Source organism: Lynx canadensis, chromosome B3, assembly GCF_007474595.2.
Source record: "Lynx canadensis isolate LIC74 chromosome B3, mLynCan4.pri.v2, whole genome shotgun sequence".
NCBI classification, from domain to species: Eukaryota; Metazoa; Chordata; class Mammalia; order Carnivora; family Felidae; genus Lynx; species Lynx canadensis.
Window position 1 is genome coordinate 42,537,982 of NC_044308.2, and position 27,790 is coordinate 42,565,771.

General features: G+C 38.5%; 1 protein-coding gene across 4 annotated transcripts in view; it reads left to right on the top strand.

Moving 5' to 3' along the window:
* Positions 1-3,327: 3,327 nt before the first annotated feature.
* VPS13C (vacuolar protein sorting 13 homolog C) overlaps positions 3,328-27,790 on the top strand; it is a 196,098-nt gene continuing 171,635 nt past the window's right edge. For all 4 annotated transcript variants that reach the window (XM_030318038.1, XM_030318035.1, XM_030318039.1 and 1 more), the window contains exons 1-5: positions 3,328-3,466; positions 17,639-17,682; positions 21,016-21,058; positions 25,425-25,520; positions 27,116-27,217. In XM_030318038.1, coding sequence (XP_030173898.1) covers positions 3,367-3,466; positions 17,639-17,682; positions 21,016-21,058; positions 25,425-25,520; positions 27,116-27,217 — 385 coding nt within the window. In that variant the 5' untranslated portion in view covers positions 3,328-3,366. The remainder of the gene's footprint in view (positions 3,467-17,638; positions 17,683-21,015; positions 21,059-25,424; positions 25,521-27,115; positions 27,218-27,790) is intronic.

Sequence of the window (27,790 nt, forward strand, 5' to 3'; positions counted from 1 at the left end):
GGTGGCAATGTTCGGGGAGCTAAAGGAAATTAATACCTGCTGTGAAATTTGGGGTAAATTGTTTAATATCCCTGACTTTAATTTTCTTGTAAAATGGGGCCAAAACTACTACCTGCATTTTACTTATCTCACAGATTTTTTTTTAAGGTTACATGAAAACTTCCTTATAATTCATGATAGTTCATGAATTATCACTGATTATTAATAAAATGGAATAAGACATATAAAAGCACACACATTCTTTCAAAAGTGTAAAGTACCATAGAAGTGCAAGGAATTATTATTATACAAGGATTAGTACTGCCCACTTCTCCCAGCAGATTAAGCTTTCTGTTCCATTTGCTTGACCCCACTATTCTGCCTGTGGCATCTTCCCTGTCATCTTGCACTGTGATTCATAAATGCTTACATTGTTTGCTTCTTAACCGTTCTATGGTGCATACCTATTCCAACCGGAACATAATATTGTTTATTTGCTTTCCCCTCAGTGCATAGTTGGTGCGAGTGTACAAGGGGAGAGGGATTGTTGGAGGAAGTTGTGTGGACTAGAAATATCTTGGGGACAGATGGAGGAGGGCGTTCTGAACACTGGAAACTTATTGGGTATTTTTGAGCAGGTTACTAACTTGAGTTCACCTGTGCTTTGGGAAACTCGCTCTGGTGGCAGTGTGTAGATGGAGAGGGGGAAACGGAGGCCAGTTAGGAGGTGATTGCGTGCTCCAGGTGAGACTGAAGAATTTAGGAAATGTGGCAAAGGCAGAATAGAGCGGTTTGGCTTTTAATTGGTTGCAGATGGTGAAGGAAAGAAGTGCAAAGTGCCTCCTAGGTATTTGGTCAGGGTGACTGAGCAAGGAGAACTAAATGGTTAAGGATTAATTTTCTGTGTGTAGGAGTGGAGAATGGAAGTGGGTACTGATAGTACTGGTTAGTATTGGTTCTTCCTTTTACATCCATTTTACATAATACTAATTGTAGTCATTTTGATTTTGATTTTCTTCTCCAATGGATTTTGATTTTAATAAGTGATTTTTCTTTTTGATCCTGTCTTAGTCCATTCAGGCTGCTATAATAAAATACCATATAGACTGTGTGGTTTAAAGACAATGCAAATTTATTTCTCACAGTTCTGAAGAATGGAAGTCTAAGATCAAGGTGCCAGGAGATTAAAACTCTGGTGTGGACCACTTCCTGGTTTATAGGCGGCCATCTTTTTGCTGTGTCTTCACATGGCAGAAGGGGTGTGGGAGCTCTCTGGTGTCTTTTTTTTTTTGAGGGGGGGGTCTTTTTTTATTTTGAGAGAGAGAGAGAGAGAGAAGATGGGGGAGGGACAGAGAGAGAGAGAGAGAGAGAGGGAGGGAAAGAATCCCAAGCAGGCTCCTATCAGCACAGAGCCGGAAGCAGGGCTCAAACCCACGAACCATGAGATCATGACCTGAGTCGAAATCAAGACTCAGACGCTTAATCGACTGAGCCACCCCCAGGTGCCCCATGTGGCTGGGTGGGGGCTGTGTCTTTTTTATAAGGGTACTAATTCCACTCATGAGGAGTCTTCTTAATTACATAATGACCTAATCACCACCCTAAGGCCCCACCTCTCAATACCATCACATTGGGGGTTAGGATTTCAACATGAATTTAGAATGGGGACACAAGTATTCAGTTGACAGTTGTTTAGGAACAATTCATACATAGTTTTTCAAACATTATGCATAGCAAAACAGTTAATAAATGCTTGTGACTACAAATAATCTTAGCATTTCTTAGGTTTATTTCTGTTCACTGTATCTCAACAGCTTTTTGAAATATATTTTAGAAAATGCCCAGGTTCCTAAAAAGAACTGGTTTGTCAATGGGTGGTTAAATTTTATTTAAAAGAATTTTTTTTTAACGTTTACTTATTTTTGAGAAGGGAGACACAGAGCATGAGCGGGGGAGGAGAGAGAAAGAGGGAGACACAGAATCTGAAACAGGCTCCAGGCTCTGAGCTGCCAGCACAGAGCCGGACGTGGGGCTCGAGATCCTGTCCTGAGCCAAAGTCGGACGCTTAACCGACTGAGCCACCCAGGAGCCCCAAATTTTATTAAGGTACAGAGTCCTTGCATTATAAAAGCCCCACTTTCCATGTCTTTGCCACACTAGAAACAGTTCAATGGTAGTATGGAAGAAAATGACATACTAACCCATAGCTAACCCATACTTACTGAAAACGAGAAAGATAAGAACAAAATGCATGTTCGGTAGCCATTTTACCTTTCATCCTACGATGGCGTTCTGTTCACCCTCCTTCCACTTTTAAATAATTAAAAATTTCCACGGGTCTGGGTGGCTCAGTCGGTTGAGCTTCCACCTTCTGCTCAGGTCATGATGTCCTTGTTGGTGAGTTTAAGCCCCACATAGGGCTGTCTGCCGTCAGCGTAGAGCCCCCTTCAGATCCTGTTTCCCTTTCTCTTCTGCCCTATTCCCGGCTCACACACACTCTCTCAAAAATAAAAAAATAAAAAAAATAACAAAAAATTAAAAAGTTTTTTTTTTAATGTTCATTTTATTTTTGAGAGAGAGACAGAACGTGAGCAGGGGAGGGACAGAGAGAGAGGGAGACACAGAATCCGAAGCAGGCTCCAGGCTCCCCACTGTCAGGACAGAGCCCGATGCGGGGCCCCAACTCCAAGCAAAACTATGAGATCCAGACCGAAGCGGAAGTCGGAGGCCTAACCGACCGAGCCACCCAGGCGCCCCAATAAAAAAAAAAAAAAATTTAAAAGTTTCAAGAAGCAAAAAAAAACGCAGATGTTGCCCCAGGTGGGGTTAATGTAGCAGGACAAGGGTGCAGGGTCTCCTTTTCCCCCACCTGACCCACAGGTGAACATGTGCATAGGCGCTCAGGGTGCATACGGGGCCTGAGAGGGTCGGTTCGGCTGGAGGCGAGGCGCTGGGGAGCTGCTTTCGCCCAGGACGGCGAGCTCTGCGGACCTGAGGTCCACGGGAGGCGACGGCAGGCCAACAACGGCCACAAAGATGTCGCTGTGCTCAGTAACTCCTGCCCTTCGTTTTCGCTAACATCTTCCTCCTCTGGGGCCTCCGGCACTGCCGCAGAGGCAGGCCAAAGGCGGCCTCCCCGTCTCTCCTCCGCCCTCCCTCGGGTGGCCAGGGCCGCGGCTGCCGAAAAGCAGCCAGCTTGCTGCAGGGCTCCCGCATCCTTCGGGTCCAGGCGGCAGCAGCGGCGGCGCGCATGCGCACAACCCGGGTCACGCGCGCGGCGCGAGGGCGGGCCGGCGCCCGCGGGGCTGTCGTTCGCGGCGCGGGTCGCCGCCCTCAGCTGCGCCGGGCGGTTCCGGCTCCTCCCTCTCCCGGTGCCTCGGCCGCACGATGGTGCTGGAGTCGGTGGTCGCGGACCTGCTAAACCGCTTCTTGGGGGACTATGTGGAGAACCTGAACAAGTCCCAGCTGAAGCTGGGGATCTGGGGCGGTAAGCGAGGGGGCGTGCATGGCAGGCTGCCCGCGCTGGCGGAGGGGCCTACGCCGCGGGCTCTTCCCGCCCGGCTCCAACCCGGGCCGGGCTCCCTTCGCCGCCCGAGACTCCGCCTCCGGGGAGGGCGCTCGGCGGGGCCCCCTTCCCCGGACGGCAGGTGCGGGGTGCCGGGAGGCCTGTGCCACCGCCACGGGGGCCAGGGTACCCGCCTGGGGTGGGGAGATGCGGCAGGGTCGCGCTCGCGCTGCCCGCGTTCCCAGCTTTCGCGTCCCCGAGGCGGTCCCCCTGCCCTGTCCCGCCCTCTGCCCACCTCGCAGGGTCCTCTCGCTGCCTTCCTGAAGAAACCTTTCTGCTCCCGCACCCTGTGCAGTGGAGACTGCTGCGTGGTTACACACGCTCTAATAAAGTGGCACCAAGGAAGAAGTAAAAGGAAATTGCGTTTCACAGTTGCCTTCTCTTGGTAGTTGTTGATGAGCAGGAACTGGGTTTCTTCTCTTTAGGATTGCAGGATTTGGGACGGGGTCCATCGGCCCCCGGTACATCCTTAGGAAAGGCCTGTTCGTATGGGCTTCTTACTATTAATACTTTCAGCTTTTGAGAAAACGACTTCTTCCCTTAATATTTACTTCACCCCAGTAAGATGACTTTCAGTTTTATTTTGGACGACGGAAAAAAATAATTCAGGCGATATCTGGCATCATCATCAATTAGGTGCATGCCCCAAAATGTACCCCGGTGTTTCTCTCCTCAATCTTGAGTGCGTAGAAGTAGACAGTAAGTAGTATGCTTGCATACTCTTCGGAGAGATTAGTCATTTGCACTGATTATGCATATTAAGCTTTGGGGCTCTTGGGAATACTTTTCACTCTACAAAAGACTTTTGAGAATTTTGTCAGCTTGGGAAGGAAATCCAAAGAACCACTCAGATGGATGGAACTGCCTTTTCATGGAGTCAACCTAAAGTGAAAGACCCACGCTGTCGGATGGGGTAACCACTATAGCCGCTCTGGCTGTTAGGCCCTTGAAAGTGTAGTTACTGCCAACTGAGACTTGCTGTAAATACAACATGGAGTTTTGAAAATACTCAGTAGGAGAAAGAGTGTAATACCTCAATCTTTTATGTTGATTATACGTTGAAATAATATTGGATTATATTGGCTTAAATACATTATCAAAGTTCATTTCCCCCTTTTTCCTTTTTTAAAATAAAATTTAAAAAAATTTAAATTATTATTTTTTGATGTTTAATTTTGGAAGCGAGGGACAGACAGAGTGAGTGGGAGAGGAGCAGAGAGAGAGGGAGACACAGAATCTGAAACAGGTTTCAGGCTTTGAGCCGTCAGCACAGAACCCCACGCAGGGCTCCAACGCATGAACCCCGAGATCATGACTTGAGCGTAAGTCAGATGCTTATCTGACTGATCCACCCAGGTGCCCTCCCCCCAAATGTTTTAATGTTTTGGCGTTTTTCAGAGAGAGTGAGAGCACGCAAGCAGGGGAGGGCCAGAGAGAAGGGGACAGAGGGTCTGAAGCAGGGTCTTTGTGGACAGCAAGGAGCCTGATGCCTGATGTGGGGCTCGAACTCAAAAACCCTAAAACCATGCATGACCTGAGCTGAAGTCAGATGCTCAAGCAACTAAGCCGCCCAGGTGTCCCCTCTTTAAAAAAAAACAAACAAAAAAAACTTGTTTCCTAAAACATATAATTACGTATGTGAACCATATATTTATATTGGGCAGTGTTACAGAAGCATGAGTGCTGCCCTAGGTTGTGAAGGAGCCTCCTTTGAATAGGTTGCTGATCATTTGACTGGTTCAGTTGTGGTTTGCCCAACACTACCCCCTTTGTTTACATGCCCTCCTGCAACATTAATATAATGCAAGAGAAGGAGAGAAAGAGACATGTAAGGAATTAAATATCCAGTGCCTTCTGCAGGAATCAACGCTTTCTTCATACTGTCAAATGCAAATTATTGCTTCTAGTCTAAACTTTATTTAGGAATTTAGGATTTAGGAAAGCATTTAGAGACCTGGATTCTAGGGTGTTGTGTTGGACAAGCCACTAACCTTACTCGGCCTCATCTTAATTTAAACTTAAAAATTTTTTTTTAATGTTTGTTTTTGAGGGGGGGGGAGGGGCAAAGAGGGAAGGAGACACAGGATCCAAAGTAGGCTCTAGGCTCTGAACACAGAGCCTGACGCGGGGCTTGAACTCATGAGCTGTGAGATAATGACCTGAGCCGAATTCGGACATTTAACTGACTGAGCCACCCAGGCGCCCCTTTATTTTAAGTTTAAAAGAAAAAAATAATGACGCCAGATAATGTAATAGTCCTTTGCGGTCACTACTCAGAATCATCTACCAGTATGTAACATTGTGTCCTGTTTACCTCAGATTATTTTTAAAGAAATAAAGTTTATAGATGGATGAAAGATTTCTTCTCTACGAAATCTTACTTTTCTTTTACTTAAAAATTGGAAGTTGGGATAGATAACATCTAAGGGGCCTTCCAGTGCCAATACTCTGTGATTCTAGTTGCACGTGTTTTTGCTAAGAAATTGTGATGTAGGCTAGCTGGGGATTTTGAACTTTTCACATCTGAAATTAAAATGCCACAATATTATGTCATTTACTCCTTTTTTTTTTTTTTAAGTTTATTTATTTTGAGAGAGAGAGAGAGCGAGAGTGAGTGGGATGGGGTGGAGGTGGGGGTGGGGAGAGAGTCCCACAGAGGCTCTGCGGGGTCCATGCAGAGCCGGATGTGGGACTCAGACTCAAAAACTGTGAGATCATGACCTGAGCCAATAACAAGAGTCAGACGCTTAACCGACTGAGCCACCCAGGCGCCCCTATTCCTCTCTTTTTTGATGGAATGTAGAAAAACAAATTTTTTTTCTGAGATCTCATTTTGTTTCTTTGAGATGAGGTATGCTGTCAGTGGCCAATATCCCTTTTATAACAGGCCTGAGAAAATAAACTGTATCCACTTGAAGTCCACTCAGTAATTCTCTTAGCCTTATCAACCCACATCTCTGCTTCTATAAAATTTTGCCACCTTTTATTTCTGTGGTTTATAAAGGAAGCTTTTATGGTTATTATTCAATATATTTTTTATAACACTAATTGTCCTCTTAAAGGCAAAATATATGTTGAGTATTTCTATCCTCTGAAAATATTCCTAAAGAAATAATTTAATTAATTTTTTAAATTAATATTTTAATTTAATTTAACTTTTTGTGGTAAACAGGTTGGTATATTAATGAAATAAGCTGATATTTATGACATCCGTGATACTGACAAGTTTTATAAAGAATTGAAAATTGTATATAATCTTATTTGGAGACTGCTTTATAAATAAGGTTTATGTGTCATAGAGTTTGGCTGTTTGCATTTTTTTTTTTTATTGTTATATTTTCACATCCTGAGAAAAGAATTCAACCTGTAAAAATTTCACAGGGCTGATCTTAATTTTCTTTAGACATAAATGGGAAACTAAATTGATACTTCTTTTTTTTTTTTTTTTTAATTTTTTTTTTCAACGTTTATTTATTTTTGGGACAGAGAGAGACAGAGCATGAACGGGGGAGGGGCAGAGAGAGAGGGAGACACAGAATCGGAAACAGGCTCCAGGCTCTGAGCCATCAGCCCAGAGCCCGACGCGGGGCTCGAACTCACGGACCGCGAGATCGTGACCTGGCTGAAGTCGGACGCTTAACCGACTGCGCCACCCAGGCACCCCAAATTGATACTTCTTAACTGGAGTATTTGACCAGGCGAAAGCAGTGATTTTTCAGCTGGAAATGAGTTTGCCCTGAAGGAATATTTGGCAGTGTCCGAGACATTTTTGATTGTTACACTGAGGGCTGGAGGTATGCTACTGAGATCTAGTGGGTAGACCGCAGGCATACCGCTACATTGTACAATGCACAGGACAGCTCCCCACAACCAAGAATGATCCAGCCCAAAATGTTTTTTGAGTAACTGGTCTAAGGAGAATATTGAAATTACCTTCTGCATTTTTAAAGAGAACTTCTGGGTGCTGAACAGGTTGTAGTAAGAAGTGAAAAAGTACTTAGAGGATGTATATGCCTTATTAAATTTGTAACTTAAGACAGAAACAGAGGTCTTAAGTGATTGAGAGGTATCATGTTGGTAAAAATGAAAAATCTTTCCATGATACCAGGGAGTAGTTTTAAAAATTAAAATATTGTATAAACAATTTGCAAAGGATTGTAGCATGCATATATTCGTACATGCATAGACACAGTGAAATACACAATAAATAAAATGTTGTAGAGTAAGAAGGATGGGGAAATTTTATTTGAAAATCTAGGATCGGGAAGTTTATTGTGGACATTGTCTTTAAATTAGAGTCGACTGCCTTCCCTTCCCCCTGCCAAAACTTTTTTTTTTCCTGTTTTTATTAAAAGCTTTTTTTCTTATTCTTTTCCTCTTATTTTTTCTAATGCCAAGAAATTCCTATGTTTTTAAATAGGGATTTAAGGAGAATGATCTTTAAAAATTCTTGCTGTTACAGGAAAATTAGGCCCTGCTTATTTACTAGTTGTGGGATCCATGGGCAAAACGTTTTAGTTCTTTAAGCCTCAGTTTCCTTATCTGCAAAATGGGGTAAATAACACTATGTGATGTAAATGATGTGAAAACCGTTTGTAATTCTAATTGTTAAAATGTTAATATTGATAGTGATAAACCTAGCTGAGTTATGGAAAATAGCCTGCTTTGTTTTATTTTCATGAGTATGTTTCCTCTAGGCTTCAGACTTTAGGGTTTTCACAATCTGTGTGATTATGTGTGACAGTAGTATGACAGTAGTGTGACGATTTGGTATAGAGGTAGCACAACACATGTAAACATTTCTTTTCCAAACTTGTTTTTTTTTTTTTTAATTTTTTTTTTCAACGTTTATTTATTTTTGGGACAGAGAGAGACAGAGCATGAATGGGGGAGGGGCAGAGAGAGAGGGAGACACAGAATCGAAACAGGCTCCAGGCTCCGAGCCATCAGCCCAGAGCCTGACGCGGGGCTCGAACTCACGGACCGCGAGATCGTGACCTGGCTGAAGTCGGACGCTTAACCGACTGCGCCACCCAGGCGCCCCTTTTTCAAACTTCTTAAAAGAATAAAAAATCCATTTGCATTTGAAGTTACACTTAAATACTAATATTATCTGCCAGGTGGTTTGTAAGTCAGGTTTTCAAAGGTTCAGAAAAGTGTGTGGTGGGCATGTTGCTGCCTATGCAAATAGTGAAGGTTTGTCTGGGTTTTTGTTCCCCACAATCTGGTACCTGAAGATAAATTGCACAGCCCTTAGCTATTTGAGCTGTGTCCAGGATGTAATTGTTTTAAGAGTAACACGTATTTGAAAAGGTATGTTGAAATACCATATCTTTTGCAACTTGCTTTAAGGAGTATTGTTGCAGTGTAGAACCTTTGTTAATTTGATTTTTCAAAGCTGATTTACTGTGGAAAGTCAGCAGGAAAATCCTTCATTCAGAATTCTCACTCCCATTTGACATGCAGAGTATATATAGAGGCTATGATGTGTTGGATGCAAGGGGTGGCTATGGTGATCAGAGGAAGAAGCCAGGTGGAGTGCCCACAGTTCGTGGTTCTGCAAACCAGGCTGAGTCTGTGCTGATTACCGTACTGTCCTTCACCTCACGCCTGACACTTTTCCATCAGCTGCCAGATACTGTTGCAGCAGAGCAGCACAAGGAAGAAGGAAACCTGGGGATATAATTCCATCTGTGGTACTGCCTAGTTGTGTGGCTTTTGGCAAGTCACTAACCAGTCGCCACTATTTTCTTATCTGCAAATGAGAGGGTTAGACAAGGTCATCTCTTCTGGCTTTCAACTTTTGTGATTTGAACAAAGCCAGAGCTGAGAGATCTCCTTCATTAGATAATGAATATCGTAATCACAGTATCTTTCCTCTTTGTTTTTCACTCAAAATAGTGAGCAAAGAGTCACAGTCACAAAATGTGACAAGATAAATGAAGTTCCAGCCTCATGCTGATATTTGCAAATCCAAATCTGTCTAGTATGTTACATTGTCTTGACAGGTAGCTGTAGAATGCAAGAAATCGAAGGTCTCTTTGGTTCTTTTGTACCTTGATAAAACATAACAGTATCTAGATATTTCTAAACTTGTAGAGGAGTTTTTATTTTAGCCCTTTCTTCCCAGCCAGCACTTGGTACAGTGAAGGCCATTTCTCAGTAGCCTGTCCTATAGCATATAAAATAACACATAGTTGAATTATAATATATTTATGCTCAGTTATTATCAATTAAAGCAATGCTTAAAACACTTAAGTTGAAAATAACCTTACCACACATTTAAATAACATCATAAATTAAAAATACACCCCTTTACTAGAAATAAAACAGGAAGTTAGTACTTTGGCAACCGTTCTGCTAGGAAGGTCTGCCTTCCTGAAAGGGAGAAAGTTTAGCCTTAATCTGGCAGCTTTCTGCCTTTCGTTGCCAAGACTTTCTGTTTTAATAGGGAAATGGAAAGAATAAGAGTTAACTTTTTCCTTTTCCCCTCTCTCTCAAGACAAAGTCTCTGTGAACGATTAAAAGGAATCTGCTGGTGGGGCGCCTGGGTGGCGCAGTCGGTTAGGCGTCCGACTTCAGCCAGGTCACGATCTCGAGGTCCGTGAGTTCGAGCCCCGCGTCAGGCTCTGGGCTGATGGCTCGGAGCCTGGAGCCTGTTTCGATTCTGTGTCTCCCTCTCTCTCTGCCCCTCCCCCGTTCATGCTCTGTCTCTCTCTGTCCCAAAAATAAATAAAAACGTTGAAAAAAAAAATTTTAAAAAGGAATCTGCTGGGGCACCTGGCTGGCTCAGTCAGAATGGCATGTGACTCTTGGTCTCGGGGTTGTGAGTTCAAGTGCCCACATGGGGTGTAGAGATTACATAAATAAATAAAACTGAAAAAAAAAAAAGAGTCTGCATTAACTAAGTTAATGTGGGTTGAATCGAAAGATTCAATTGGAATGAATTGCTACCATAGTTTCTTCAGTATTCTTTACTGAAACAATGGTTACTAAAATAATTTGTTTCATGCTTGAAAGATTGTTCAGTCATTTAGTTTAGCTCACTTTCTTGGAGAATGAAAGTGTCTGAATATTTTGATATACTATCAAATAAATAGTCTGTGATAGATACATAAAGGAAATAAAAACCAAATATATAGCACTGCATATTCTTTTTTCATTATTTTACAGTATGCAAAGATAGTTTCATGGAGTAAGGCATGGCATTTTTGTTTGTTGGGGTTTTTTGTTTGTTTTTAATAACAGTTTGATTTAATATCTGTGTTTTATATTAAGAACATCGACCAGGGAGTCAGGAGACATAGGTTCTATTCTTAGCACTGCTACACATTAACTGTATAATCTTAGATACATTACCTAATCTCCTTAGCCTTCAGTTTTTTCATGTAAAGTGAGAGGGAATTAGGTTTAAAGATCTTTATGGTTCTGAATAGTTATACCTTATGAATTTCTGTCTTTTGTTTTTGCAAACACAGCTTTTTAAAAAGTTCTAAAATAATCATTTTGCAATGCCGTCTTCTGACTCTGTCCTTTGTGGTTATGTCCTCTTTAGTTGTCCAATTTTATTTTCCCTTTTTGGTTTTGGATTTTTCATACTCTTAAAATGCAGAGACCAAAAATGGATCCACCATCTATACAGGCATCTCAGTGTTTGTGTAAGCACAAGAGAGATAGAATTATCTTCTGAATTAAAATTGTCTGCCCATTCTCTTCTGCTCTTTGAAAGATAGTGTGATGTTCTGAGCAAAACATTGGGCATCAGAAAGTTTGAGCCCTGGCTCTATCACTTATTAGGTTGACATAGTATCCTTATGCCAGCCATTTAACCTCCCTAAGCCTCAGTTTTCTTTTGTTTGATGTCTGTGTCCTGTCTCCTTCATTGGGAGACTGTGAGGATCAAGAAATGTTATAGATCAGAGAGTGTTTTCTAAAGTAGAACGATTTTATGTTCTTGTTGTAGTTGTCCTACCCCAGCATAATATGCATTCTAAATGAATCAGGTCAATGTTCATTGTGCACTTACTGTGGGGAGAATCAGTAAGGAATTTATAAGCAGGTTGGGGAAATATTTATATAGTTAAGTGCCACATAAGAAAGGTAGAGCTAAACTTCTGTGAAAGTTCAGATGAATTATTTCTGCCTAGAGGTATTTAATATCAGTACTGTATTTCTTCATTTATTTTGTAGGCTTTATGCATTGAATAAGCCATTCTTGGACTTAGGTTTGTTCCATATTATGCCAGTACCATTTCATTAAAACATTTTTTTTAATGTTTATGTATTTTTGATAGAGTGTGCAAGTGAGCGAGGGAGGGGCAGAGAGAGAGGGAGACACAGAACCTGAAGCAGGCTCCAGGCTCTGAGCTGTCAGCACAGAGCCCAATGCGGGGCTCGAACTTAACAAAGTGCGAGATCATGACCTGAGCCGAAGTGAGACACTTAATCGACTGAACTACCCATGTTCCACCCCCATTTCATTTTTATTCATAAATATACTAACTTGGTTGTTTTCTATAATTTAGCTACCATTTCTATTTCTGTTTTATTTTCTTGTGATGACTCCACCTCTGCTTACCTTGGTGTCATTTGCTAATTTAATAGATTCACTGTCATTTTCATCTTCTGGTTCTTTAGTAAGGATTATTAGATAGATTCTGGTCCAGGATTTACCCTTTAACATACCTCTGAAAATACACTTCGGGATTAACTTTGAAATTTTATGTGTGACTCCCCAGCTGTGTATGCTCATCTAAAATGTGATGGTTTATTGATGAGAATCACATAGGGTGAGAATGAGAAGCCTTCTCTTCTGACACAGACTACATTTCCTGCTTACTGTCATCCTTTAGGCCTGTCAGTCCATCATAAAAGGAAATCACTTCATAGAACTTCCCTGCTTGTCTGTCACTGTGGTCTTTTTGGAACTTCATGGGATTAGAGACACCTGATTGTGGGATTGGCTTTAGTGCCTTCCTTTCTGGCGGTGTTGTTTATCTGTCCCTCCTCCAATTATTCATTCTTTTTCTCTTTTTTTGTTTATTTTAAGGATTTGACACAGGGGCGCCTGGGTGGCTCAGTTGGTTAAGCACCTGACTTCAGCTCAGGTCATGATCTCGCGGCTCATGAGTGCGAGCCCTGCATTGGCCTTTGTGCTGACAGGTCAGAGCCTGGAGCCTCCTTCACATTCTGTGTCTCCCCCTCTCTCTGCCTCTCCCCCATTCATGCTCTGTCTCTCTCTGTCAAAAATAAACAAACATTAAAAAATAATTTAAGGTTTTGGCACAGATACGGCCTGTGTTTCAGCCCTTGATCTGGCTATAGCAGTAAAATTATTTGCATGTAGATGGAATTATTATGTTATCTTGAAGTAGAGACAAGAAATTAAATCTTTTTCCTCAGTATTCAGTCAAATATAAAATGGTTGATATGTAGGAAGGGCTTTGATCTTAGTCTTATCAATTATTTTTTATGTAAATGGGATTTCTGGCATTCTGACAATATAGACTATTAAACTGATATATACATAGATTTAGTGGAAGAGTACATATTAGCACAATGCCTTACCTAGGTAAAACACTCATCCACTGGTTGAATGAATGAATGCACTTATGACCTGGTGTTTGTCTGCAATATGCTGCTGTTCTTCCCATTTTCTTTGTACTAGGACCAGTGGCTCCTCCTGCAATGCAACTAATTTATTGAATGTGTCATTCTTATTTCATTGTTACGTTTACTGTTAGATAGCATTCACATTTTTCAGAGAGGAAGTATGCATTTGTTTGCTAGACTCTACATAGCGGAAATAGATTTAAAAAGTTTTTTTTTTTTTAAACATTTATTCATTTTTGAGAGAGACAGAGCCGGAGCAGGGGTGGGGCAGAGAGGGAGACACAGAATCTGAAACAGGCTCCATGCTCTGAGCTGTCAACACAGAGCCCCATGTGGGGCTCAAACCCACACACCGTGAGATCATGACCTGAGCCAGAGTCCAATGCTCAACCGACTGAGCCACCCAGCTGCCCCTAGAAATTGATTTATTTTAAATTTTTTTTTTTTCAACGTTTATTTATTTTTGGGACAGAGAGAGACAGAGCATGAACGGGGGAGGGGCAGAGAGAGAGGGAGACACAGAATCGGAAACAGGCTCCAGGCTCTGAGCCATCAGCCCAGAGCCTGACGCGGGGCTCGAACTCACGGACCGCGAGATCGTGACCTGGCTGAAGTCGGACGCTTAACCGACTGCGCCACCCAGGCGCCCCTAGAAATTGATTTAAAAAAAAAAAAAAAACCACGTCTTGTAAGTAAGGTAGATATTAGATGTAGGAGGAATGTGCATAAAATATACTGTGTTCCTATCGACCTTAGAACTTACAAGGGCACCTGGCTGGCTCAGTCGGTAGAGCATGCAACTCTTTATTTATTTTTTAAATGTTTATTCATTTTTTGAGAGAGAGAGAGAGAAAGAGAGAGGGAAACAGACACAGAATCTGAAGCAGGATTCAGGCTCTGAACTGTCATGACAGAGCTCAGCACGGAGCCTGACGCTGGGCTCCAACTCAAGACCGGGCCAAAGTCAGACGTTTAACCAACTGAGCCACCCAGGCCCCCTAGAGCATGCGACTCTTGATCTCAGGGTTGTGAGTTCAAGCCCCACACTGGGTGTAGAGATTACTTAAAAAAAAAACAATAAATAAAAAGAATTTACCTTTGTTTTGTTTTTCATTTCTTATTCTAGTTTGTATAATTTTAACATAAAATTGTTATCTGATTATTATAAAAACTGGAAAATACTAAAAAATATTAATTAAAATCCTTAATCCTACCTGTTAGCAGTTATCACTATTATCTCTTTTTGTCAGACTTTCTAAATATACTTGTCTAAGTCTGTTAGCCATATTGGTAGTTTTCAGTATTTCACATTTAAATATCATCTCTTCTTTAAAGAACCAAAGTGCCACTGTAATAGAAACAGCACACTTTTTAAAAGTGCATTTATATTTTTACATTCATCAAGTTAGCGTCTTTAATAATTGTTACAGAAATACTTTATATCTAATGCAGATTATTTCTGAGCACTTCTGGTGACACTTGACCCACTAGTGAGAGTCACTGGGTAGAGCAGTCCAGATTCATAAGCAAGTTTGCAGGTCTCTCTGTGGTCCTTAGATCTTGTTAAACTAGTTTGGATTGCTTCAAATATGTACTGGCATCTGTGCAGTTCACTTCTTTTGGCTTGAATAGAGTTCCCAGTTGTAATTATTTATAATGCATCATCTGACAGAATTAAATCCAAGGATATGTTTCTACTCTATGTAATTTTTGTACATATAAGACTTCTTTTTTGTTTGTTTATTATTTTTGAGAGAGAGAGAGAGAGAGAGACAGACAGACAGACAGCATGAGCAGAGGAGGGGCAGAGAGGGAGAGAGAGAGAGAAACAGAATCTGAAGCAGGCTCCAGGCTCTGAGCTGTCAGCACAGAGCCTGACACGGGACTCAAACTCACAAACTATGAGATCATGCCCTGAGGTAGGATGCCTAACAGACTGAGCCATCCAGGTGCCCCACATACAACTTCTTAAGGATTTTTTTTTTTTTTCCAATTCCAGAACCACATGTTACTTTTCCATGACTACTTTATTATCCCTGCATTTGGTCTGTGATGTCCTCTTGTCGTTTCTACCTATAAAATAACTTCTTACTCTGACTCTACCTCTTTGATCCTGAAGTTACCGTTTCAGGTTTTAATTTCTCTGTAGTGTTGTAGAAGCTGCTTGACTGCCTGTATTCTTTCCCTTTCCTTCTATTATAATGTGATAATATTTTATTTATTCCCATTTGTGAGACTTCTTACCTTCTCTCCTTTTTTGCAGCTTTCATCAGGTAATTTTAGAAAATGTAAAATACATGTGTAGCAAATGAACTTTATTATATGGAAATAACCACTGTGATCATTATGGTCTCTAGTCTTACAGTTGTTTTCTTTGTATGTGTGCATATATATACTTTTTAAATTACATCAGTTTAGATCAATCTGAACATTCTTTGACCTTTTTAAAAACTTAATATTTTGTGAACATTTTCCCATGTCTGTCTCCATTTTTTGCTCTATATTGTAGCTGTATTATGATTTATGCCTTCTTGGACATTTAGTTCTTTAGGTACTTCCTCTCTCCCATTCATCCATTTCTTCCTGCTGTTACAACCAATGCTGCAACATCCTTGCAGCTAAATTGTTTGGACAGACCCATGGTTATTTCTTAGGGAGAGTAGAGTAATGGTTCTAAAATATAGCTCTGATTTTGTCATTCTTCTTATATGTATTTCATCTCTGTGTTGTGACCAGTCTGAAGTTTTCATTTTCATCCTAAAAACTCTTCGTTAGTCTGGCTCCTGCCAAACTTTCCGACTTTATCTCCTATTGTTTTATCAAACCCTCCAGGTACACTAAATCACATGTGGTTTCTAAAATGTATCTTACTCATGCACTCCTGTTTGTCCTGTTTTCTTATCCACTCAGGAAATATTTCTTTGGCCTTCTAGCCTTGACTTTCATGGGAAGTTCTTGATCTCTTTGGGCGCTTAGGTGTCTCTTTCTTTGCATCTTGTATACTCTTCTCCTGGAATGCCATAGAGTTTTTACAAAATTTTAGAAATTTAGTCTCCTTTGCTAGACTGTGAGCTCCTCAATAGCAGGGATGTCATTTTTGTCATTTCTCTATTCAGTACCTAAGAAGAAGTACTCTCTTAGGTAGTTCCTAAGAGGTACTACCTCTTAGTAGTAGGTGGTTAATAAATGTCTGTTTGAAAAAAACTTGAGATCTGGGGAAAAGTACATCTCTAACAATGGCATAATGGAATTGAATATTCTTTTTAATTTGCTCCAAAGTACTGTGGGGTAAAAATTACTTGACTGAAAAATATTTATGGATAGCATAGAAAGAATAGTATTTTTAAAAATATAAATGTGTCATGAGTGATTAAGAAAATGTGTAGCTGAATAACTCATGCTTGTATTTAATATTGAAATGATAGTTTTATGAACCTTTAGAGAATTTAAGTGAAATGGAATTATTATGTGATCTTGAAGTAGAAGCAAGAAATTAAATCTTTTTCCTCAGTATTCAGTTAAATATAAAATGGTTGATATTTACGAGGGGCTTTAATCTTAGTCTTGTAATTATTTTTTATGTAAATGGAATTTCTGACATTCTGAGGATGTAGACTCTTAAACTCATGCATATATATATCTGCAGAAAATCATGCAGTTTAGTGGATTTTTTTTATGTAAGCAAGAATATTTAAGTATCCTTTATCAACAAATATAGGTACAGGGTTTAAAACTAGAGTAATGTAACAGTATCATTATGGCTTTAGTTTTTATAATGTAACATCTGAGTAGGTTTAAGAAGAGTTGGACTAGTTAAACATTGGAACCATAAAGGTGCTTGGCTGGCTCAGTCAGTAGAACATGTGATTCTTGATCATGGGGTCCCGAGTTTGAGTCTCATGTTAGGTGTAGAGTTGCCCATTAAAAAAAAAAAAAAAAAAGTTAACATTAGGACCGTAAACGATAATCATTGGGAGGGTAGGATGTTTGGAGTTTTAAAAGATCAACATTATATACCTGTAGAAAATGTTCATTAATACCATAATTAAGAAAAGAATCCCAAGTTACAGGATAATTGATCTGTTCTTAGAGTCATTTCTTATGTCTTTTTTTTTTTTTTTTTTTTTTTTTAGGTTTTTGGCTTAATCATTCAAAATTATAGATATTTTCTTTGGTTCTAAATTTCTTCAGTCTGAAAGTCTCCAGATTCTTTCTCATTGTCCATTTGAATGTTGGCCAGTTTAAATATTTTGTAATTTCTTTTGCATTTGGCTAACCTAAAAAATGCTATCACTAATAATTGTCCATATATAGCAACGCTTTGTGTTAGTAGCTTCTTCAATTGTTGAAGTTTGCTTTGCTTACGTACTGTCTTATTAGTACTTACTGTAGTGTCATAGTGTTTGCTACTATATTATGACAGGTTATACTAATTGGTATTGTAATTTCATATTTTTCCTCTTTTTCTTTTTTTTTTTAAAGGTAATGTGGCTTTAGATAACCTACAGATAAAAGAAAATGCTCTGGTAAGTTTTTAAACTATATTGATTACTTGAGTTAATTTGGGTATACTCTCAGAAACTCTTGGTGTCTGATATCAGGTACCAGATAAAGTGATTGAGTCATTCAGAAAAGGATTGCTTGTTTAACTGTTCCCTATAGGAAATTCTGAGATTAAATTAAAAAATTTTTTTCATAATGATCAAAATACTATCTTTTGGAAAGTGGAATGTTTTTCCCTGACTTAAGTTGACTGAAAACATTTGTCTTATATGAAATAGTTTTCTTCAGAATTGTCTTTACATAATTTTTTGGTAAATAAGGGCTTGATTTTCACAGTTTACCGAATGAATAATTGTCTTTTTGAAATACATTGACAGTCCAGTCTTATAATATTATGGTAGTACAAAGACGTCAGAGTAGATTTTTTTGGGATTCTAACTTTCCATTTTCTACTCCCCCTCCCTCCCTGTTAGGCTTTTAGCCTATTGGACTTAACTTGATTTTACTAAGTCACTTGAGAATGAGTTTATTCATTAATAGGTTAGATTTCTAACAGCCTATAATATGTTTATAACCCTAGTTTTGACTTCTGGTTGGATTTCTACATGATGAACGATGTAATTAGGAAGGGTCTCATACCCAAAGTACTTACATGATTGGTCTCAGGGAACCAATTTGGATATTGAAGATCCTAGGAATAGAATTTTGTCATGAGGAGTAACAACTTCTTTTGTTAAACTGAAAAGAACTTGGCATAGTGGAAAGGGCATGGACCTTGTAGTCTGGCTGACCTGGGTTTCAGTGCTAGCTCTGCCCTTCTGTCAGCTCTTCACTTTTGACAAGTTTCTCAATTTCTGAGAGCCTGGAAAGTAGAGGGCACTCAAAATATTTAAATTTTCTTTCCTTCCTTTATATAAGATGCTACAACTTTTTAAACTTGACCACAAAATTTAGAACTTAATACACTGTTTCTGGAGATTGCAATAAAGGTTATTTTTCCCTATTTAGGAAAATATTTTAGAAGGAAAGAAGTATAAATAGAATTGTGGTGACAGGATATATATCTAACATACTTAAAAGATAAATTGTTTGAACTCTCTGTTAGCCTAGTTTGAATTTTGGTTATAATTAAATATAATAAATTATTTTGTAATTAATATTCTCCATTAATTCAAAGTAGCCTCCTTTCCCCAATTAAATTGGATTGGTTTTACTTCGAATAGGAGTTCTTTACATTTATTTTTTTGTGAAAAATTATTTCATGAGGATCAAAATGACCATGAGACCAAACTTTTAGAAGTGTGTAGTTTAGAGGTGGTATCCTGTATATATAAAATATGCACTTTTTTTAATGTTTACTTATTGAGAGAGAGAGAGAGAGAGAGAGGGAGAGAGAGCCTGCGAGTGCACAAGTTGGGGGAGGGACAGAGAGAGAGAGGGAGACACAGAATCTGAAGCAGGCTCCAGGCTCTGAGCTGTCAGCACAGAGCCCAATGCAGGGCTCAAACCAACAAATCACGAGATAATGACCTGAGTCAAAGTCCAGTGCTCAACTGACTGAGCCACCCAGGCACCCCTAACATATAGGGGTATTTTATTTTATTTTACTTTATTTTTTACAGTTTATTTTATTTTTATTATTTTTTTTAATATGAAATTTATCGTCAGGTTGGTTTCCATACAACACCCAGTGCTCATCAAAATATAGGGGTATTTTAGAAGTGTATAGTTTAGAGGTTGTCTCAGGTATAATGTAAGATATAATATGAATGTATCCCCTCCTACCGCCTGCTGCTGCCTTGGGTGTAGAGCTGCTCTGTTAGCACCAGTGAGGAATTTCCTGTTCTGGTCTAGAAAAACATCAGTGTTGTCTTCAATTCCTGTTTACCTAGAATTCTTGAGTAATCAAATGATTGGGTAAATTGATTATTTTAGTTAATTGTTACCTAATACTGTATTTCGGTCACCAGAGTGATAGTATTTGTATGTACTAAGGTATATATCTAACAGAAAGGCTATTCTGATTGGGTTAATTTTTAATAATTTTAAAGACTCCAGTAATTGTTGTGAATATCAGTTACTGTTCAGTACTCTGTGAATAAAAAAGTTATTTGTAGTTTTTAGTGGTTTGGAATCCAGATACCTGGAAGTTTATTTATATTATTGATGGTTACTTGTCAGTAACTTATCTAAAATAAATTCTAATTTGGCAAATCATAAGTTGGGTATCTACTTTTTAAGATTTTTTTTTTGAGTTTATTTATTTTGAGAGTGACAAAACAAGAGTAGGGGAGGAGCAGAGAGAGATGGAGAGAGAGAATCCCAAGCATGCTCCACATTTTCAGTATTGAGCCAAATGCGGGCCCGAAGTCACAAACCAGGAGATCATGACCTAAGTCAAAACCAAGAGTCAGCTGCTTAACTGACTGAGCCACCCAGGCATCTCTCTTTTAAGATTCTTTTGTTTAGGGGTGCCTGGGTGCCTCATTCAGTTGAGTGTCTGACTTCAGCTCAGGTCATGATCTCGCAGTTTGTGAGTTTGAGCCCCGCATCGGGCTCTGTTCTGACAGCTCAGAGCCTGGAGCCTGCTTCAGATTCTGTGTCTCCCTCTTTCTCTCTGCCCCTCCCCTGCTCATGCTATCTCTTTCTGTCTCTCAAAAATGAATAAATGTTAAAAAAATTAAAAAAAAAGTTTCTTTTGTTTATTTACTGAAAGTTTTATTTGAGAGAAACTAGTTGCTCAGTTGTTGCTTTCAGCTAATTTTTGTGAAAGGACTCTTTCTGTTCTAATATTTCAGATAAGCAGCGTCCATCTATTTTAAAAGTTAATAGAATTTTATCTGTTTTGGTTTGGTTTATTAAAACAAGTAACCATTTTACCCAATTACTTTCTTTAACTACAAACTCTTTTTCTATTGTTCCTATTTATAGTTTTGTTTCTCTTATGAATTCTTTCCTCAAAGTAAAATTTAAGTCTATAGAAACTCTTTTTTTCAGGATGTCCTTTATGAGTTACTCACATACAGAAAATTGCTTCATGTTTTTCCTTCAAGATGATTGTGTATTTAAATTTTTTTTTTTTCCAACGTTTTTATTTATTTTTGGGACAGAGAGAGACAGAGCATGAACGGGGGAGGGGCAGAGAGAGAGGGAGACACAGAATCGAAACAGGCTCCAGGCTCCGAGCCATCCGCCCAGAGCCTGACGCGGGGCTCGAACTCACGGACCGCGAGATCGTGACCTGGCTGAAGTCGGACGCTTAACCGACTGCGCCACCCAGGCGCCCCGATGATTGTGTATTTAAATGAGGGGAGAGCTTAATAATTTGTCTTTTAAATTTTTTCTTCCCTTTGAAGAGTGAATTGGATGTTCCTTTTAAAGTTAAAGCTGGCCAAATTGGTAAGTACTCTTCGTTTGAATTATTCTTAGTCCTTTTAGGTTTTTATTTTTCCTGTGTTATTTAATCTAAAATTTTTTAGCTTGAACAAAAATGTGAGAAGTTTTTGGCTTATGTTGGTTAAAACTTTTGGAGTTCTGGAGCTAATATATGTTATATGTAATACATAAATACTTCAAAGTGTTTGGCAAAAGGGTAGAATATTACCCTCTAAAAAGGAAGGACATTTGAACTGCAATGATAGTTTTTGGGCTTTGGTTCTACTACACAAAATATATCTTGATTTTCCAAATTGATACCTAAGTTTTGTATGCTTTTTCTTTATATGTGAAAGTAGTATAATTTGCAAACTCTAGTAAATAAAGTTTAAGTATAGCTTATTTCCCTCATGTTTTGTTCATCCATTTCACTTGATATATTATGCAGCAATGTGGTATAGAGGAAATGTCTTGGTAAGTAGAAAGTCTTTGCAGCTAAAGGCTTATAAGATCATCTATAACTAAGCATACATCTTTGTTGAAGAAATTTTTTAGTAGGTCCTCTAAAGGTCCTTTGTGAAGTCCTCTCAACTGTCCCATATTAGTCAATTTTTACTTTTTTAAAATGTATGTTACAACCCTAGACAACTGGCTGTTACTTTAAGAATTTTCATTTACGTCACCATCCATCCTTCCTTCCCCTTCTGTCACCCTTCTGCTTCACCACATCGCTTTCCTTCTTCATTTATTTTGCATTCAGGGAAGCTTTTGTCTTTCACTATTCTGTCATCTCTTAGCAATTACTCTTTGAGTCTACTTTATATCACCTGCATGTGTTCCTTTTAATATAAAGTAGCATTTTTATGTTTCTGTCTCTTCAAACAGGAGACACTCCCCAGATTGCAAGCATCCATAGGGCATGCATTATCTTTTTGTTGTTGGTTACACAGAGCCCTATGTTGTGTGAAGTGGTGATATTTATCTGTGATGATACCCAGGAGTATTGTGGTCCTGCATGCTTAATTGACATCCTAGAGTGAAGTTACAGCCTTTCATTCATTCTTTTACCTTTGAGATACTTATACATACATTGCTATATATGAGACTATGAAAGTAGGTGTGGGAGAGGCAAGGATGAATATAGGTTTGTCTTTAAGGAAGTTAGATCTAAAATTAGGACATAGTATTAAAATTGCATTTCCAGGGTATGGATGAGTTATATTTGACTAAAGAACTTTTACATTATTCATTATGTTATTAGAACTAGATTTATATTTAAAAAATTTTTTTTTCAACGTTTATTTATTTGTGGGACAGAGAGAGACAGAGCATGAACGGGGGAGGGGCAGAGAGAGAGGGAGACACAGAATCGGAAACAGGCTCCAGGCTCTGAGCCATCAGCCCAGAGCCTGACGCGGGGCTCGAACTCACGGACCGCGAGATCGTGACCTGGCTGAAGTCGGACGCTCAACCGACTGCGCCACCCAGGCGCCCCTTGAACTAGATTTATATTTTAAAAGAGGTTTGCTAATCTTTCAGAATTGGCTTTTTATGCTTTTAAAGTATTATAATCATTTAATGGTTCCCTTCAGGGTTTCTTATTGACCCTATCCCAACATATAGGGATACAAAGCATATTTTTTTTATATTTATCCCTGTTTTGGTTTATGGAGTACTTATATTAGTTATTAAATTTCTTTTAAGTTTAAATATTACACCTAACCTATAAAGTCAGTGTGACTTTGTAAGCTTAATAAAGTTTTGGTATTCTAAGAGTTTGGTATTCTAAGTTTTGGTATTCAAATATTTGTGGTGCTCGTTGGTTATCCTTTTACTTAAAAATTTAAACCTTGTCTGTTCTATCAGTGGGAAGCAGTAATATAACTAACTCAATTCCAGTGGAATTTCGGATAATAAATGATGAGAGGATAATGAGTTAGGGTAAGTGGAAAGAAGAAAAGGTGTAGGGAACAGACAATCCCTTTTTGTTGTGCTCAGGGGCATTTCTCACTTTTTATTTTTTCTTTTTCTTTTTTTTTTAACTTTTTTTATTTTTTAAAATTTACATCCAAATTAGTATATAGTGAAGCAATGATTTTAGGAGTAGATTCCTTAATGCCCCTTACCCATTTAGCCCATCCCCCCTCCCACACCCCCCCAGCAACCCTCAGTTCGTTCTCCATCTTTATGAGTCTCTTTTGTTTTGTCCTCCTCCCTGTTTTTATATTATTTTTGTTTCCCTTCCCTTATGTTCATCTGTTTTGTCTCTCAAAGTCCTCATATGTGTGAAGTCATATGATTTTTGTCTTTCTCTGCCTAATTTCATTTAGCGTAATACCCTCAGTTCCATCCACGTAGTTGCAAATGGCAAAATTTCATTCTTTTTGATTGCCAAGTAATACTCCATTGTGTGTGTGTGTGTGTGTGTGTGTGTGTGTGTATACATACACACACACACATATATATGTATACGTATATATGTGTGTGTATGTATATATATATATATATATATATATATATATCACATTTTCTTTATCCATTCATCCATCGTTGGACATTTGGGCTCTTTCCATACTTTGGCTATTTCGATAGTGCTGCTATAAACATGGGGGTGCATGTGTCTCTTTGAAACAGCACACCTGTGTCCCTTGGATAAATGCCTAGTAGTGCAGTTGCTGCATCGTAGGGTAATTCTATGTTTAGTTTTTTGAGGAACCTCCATACTGTTTTCCAGAGTGGCTGCACCAGCTTGCATTCCCACCAGCACTGCAAAAGAGATCCTCTCTCTCTGCATCCTCGCCAACATCTGTTGTTGCCTGAGTTGTTAATGTTAGCCATTCTGACAGGTGTAAGGTGGTGTCTCATTGTGGTTTTGATTTGTATTTCCCTGATGATGAGTGATGTGGAGCATTTTTTCATGTGTTGGGTGGCCATCTGGATGTCTTCTTTGGAGAAGTGTCTATTCATGTCTTTTGCCCATTTCTTCACTGGATTGTTTGTTTTTTGGGTGTTGAGTTTGATAAGTTCTTTATAGATTTTGGATACTAACCCTTTATCTGATATGTCATTTGCAAATACCTTCTCCCTTTCTGTCAGTTGCCTTTTAGTTTTGCTGATTGTTTCCTTCACTGTGCAGAAGCTTTTTATTTTGATGAGGTCCCAGTAGTTCATTTTTGCTTTTGTTTCCTTTGCCTCCGGAGATGTGTTGAATAAGAAATTGCTGCGGGCAAGATCAAAGAGGTTTTTGCGTGCTTTCTCCTCAAGGATTTTGATGGCTTCCTGTCTTACATTGAGGTCTTTCATCCACTTTGAGTTTATTTTTGTGTATGGTGTAAGAAAGTGGTCCAGGTTCATTCTTGTGCATCATTTCTCACTTTTTCAGACTCATGCTCACCATAAAGGCAATCAAATCAACTTTTTAGGAGTTTATGAGTTAATTACATATGTAAGAGTATCTGTTCTCACTATAAAGTCATCAGACTTAGAAATGGCCCAGAAGTATACTGGCATTATTACTTCTAGACTCCCCTCACATAGGAGCCATTTAGGAAACTCAACAGGTTTACAAACTGAAGAATAATACAATTTAAATGGAGAAGTAATTTGAGATTTTAACCCTGGGAATAGATTCCCAGGTAAAACTGCCCTACCTACATAAGCCATGAAAGTGAATCAAAATATCCTCCCTTACGTTGCATTATTTTATTTCCTCTTCACTTTATTATCCTGTTTAGCAGTTCTTTGAACTTTGGGCATCTTTTTTTTATTTAAAAGAAGTTTTGTTTTCTTTTTTTTGTTTGAGAGACAGAGTGTGAGAGGCAGAGTGGGGGAGGGGCAGAGAGAAAGGGAGACAGAATTTGAAGCAGGCTCCAGGCTCTGAGCTGTGAGCACAGAGCCCGATGTGGGCCTTGAACTTGTGAACTGCGAGATCATGACCTCAGCTGAAGTTGGATGCTCAACCACCTGAGCCACCCAGGCGCCCCAAACTTTGGGCATCTTGATTTAAAAGTACCAGTGATTCTGGTGGTATATGTACCACCACACTGATGACTTGGTAGACTTAGGTAATTCTTTTAACTTCTTTGGGACTGAGTTTCATTTTTTTCAAAGTTGAAATAATAGCTGCCTCATTCTGCGTACAGTTGGGAAATATTAAATGAAATTATAATTATCAGAAAGTTTGAAAAGTATAAAATACAGTGTGAATAGTTACAAATATGGAAGAGATTTTTGTAAATTTCATTGTTGGAGTTTTTTCATTTTTTTCTGAGTGGTACATATATGTGTGAGGATTGTGTTACACTCTTTCTCTAAAAGGAAAGTGGGAAATGTGTATCTTCTGGAGTAGCTCAAATAAGAATTTAAGGTTGAAATTATTATTTTTTTTTAGATAAATTAACTTTGAAGATTCCTTGGAAAAACCTTTATGGAGAAGCAGTTGTTGCGACCCTAGAGGGACTCTACCTGCTTGTTGTCCCTGGAGCAAGTATGTTGTTTTAGATTATAACCACTCAGTAACAGCACAGTGAAATTAAATTATTACCTTGGCTAAATATTTTAATATGTTTAATAAAATAGAAGATACTTTAAACTGATTATATATATGCATATGCACACATGTATATGTATGTGTACATTTTACATATACACACATATATATTGCCACATTTTATATAAAATATTTTTATGTTACTGCTGGAAAGAATAATTCCAACCATTTGATAATTTTAATCTCTTCTCTGAATAATTATTTTGCAACTAAGGCTTCATTTTAACTTCAGATGCGTTGAATAATTTACTTTTGGAGAATGAAATGAAATAAATTTTTAAAAATGTACTGATGTATTAAGCTACGGATTTCAAGAATGGAAAATTTCCCCCCCTATTTTGTTGCTTCTGGTTTTGAGTGCAAAATTCATTCAAAAATGCATGTGAAAAAGGTAGATTATTTTTAATTGTAAATACTAGTATTTTAATTTTTAATGAATGTTGTAAAGCATTATTTATTTAAGTCATACCTTTTGTTATGATTGTTTCTTTTTCAGTTATAAGAACAATAGAATGTTAAGAAAAGTTTGGATATTTTAGGGAAAAATTATTTGTTTTCCCAACCAGAAAGCAAACACAATTTTTATTTTTATATTTTGCTTTCTGTTCTTTACTATATACATACTCAATTTGATAGAGTATTTATCACATTTTATATATACAACATGGATCTGGCTTTTTTACTTAATGTATATATTTTTGATATGGGATAGTGATAATTTTGAAAGTCTATAGGATATTCCATTGTGGGCTGCCTGCTGTTTTGGACTATTACAATGAACCTTATAAACACCTTGTTCTTAAAGATATCTTTTTTATTCTTTGGTGTTATTTCCTTAGGATACATTATCAGCAATGAGATTACTGGATAAAAAGGAAATACCTATTTTCTGATTGTTGATACATATTCTTGAATTATTTTCTAAGAGTCTTTTTGTCAATCTATATTGGTACCATGTAGTATTGGATATTACGTGTTTTTTATAGTTACTCAAAATTTTACTCCTCAGATAAGATGACTGGAAATTTTCTGCCTGCCTCTGTTTCTCCTTTTTACCTTCTCCTTACTCTTTTCCTCTCCTTTTGGTTTTCTCTCTTTCTTTCTCCCTTTATTTTTTGTTTTTCTTAATTTGTTTATTTTGAGAGAGAGAGCAAGAGGGGCAGAGAGAATCCCAAGTAGGCTCTGCACTGCCAGCAGAGTGGGGCTTGATCCCATAAACAGGAAGATTATGTCCTGAGCCAAAACCAAGAGTTAGATGCTTACCTGACTGAGCCACCTCTGTGCCCCATTCTTTCTCTCTTTAATTCCTTTCTTTCCCTCCTTTCCCTTTTGATAAAAGCTTTGTAAATAAAGAAGGATCGTTTATTTATGTTTAAACTTTTGTAAAATTAATTTAAAGATTGCAGATCTTTTGAATTAAAAAGTGGCTTACAAGACTTAGAGTACACATACACTCCCAATCATAATGAGGTTGAACGTTTCCTATTTGATAATTGCATTTTTTAATATGTGAAGTAAATATATATTTTTAGGTATTAAATATGATGCTGAAAAAGAAGAAAAATCCTTGCAAGATATTAAACAGAAAGAGCTATCCCGAATTGAAGAAGCTCTTCAGAAAGCAGCAGAGAAAGGTACAATATGTTTATGTTTTAGATATATATACCTATATTTTATTTTATTTTATTTATTTTTTTTTTTTTAATTTTTTTTTTTCAACGTTTATTTATTTTTGGGACAGAGAGAGACAGAGCATGAACGGGGGAGGGGCAGAGAGAGAGGGAGACACAGAATCGGAAACAGGCTCCAGGCTCTGAGCCATCAGCCCAGAGCCTGACGCGGGGCTCGAACTCACGGACCGCGAGATCGTGACCTGGCTGAAGTCGGACGCTTAACCGACAGCGCCACCCAGGCGCCCCTATATACCTATATTTTAGATATATTTAATGCACTTTAAAGAGGATACTTTCGTAAGCTTTCATAAATTGTAGTTCCAAAGAAAGAATATTCTTCTAAAATCATGTCACAGTATTGATTATATTTTCACGACCCACATTTAGGAATCATTGCCACATGATTGTTTTATCTCACTGCCGGTTTAATTTTCCCACTGTCTTTAACCACTTGTTCTTCTGTGATGCTTTATGGAGACCTTTCTGTGAGCTCTTGCAAGCCTGTTTGTTTTTGCCAAATGCTAGTAGGTTCTA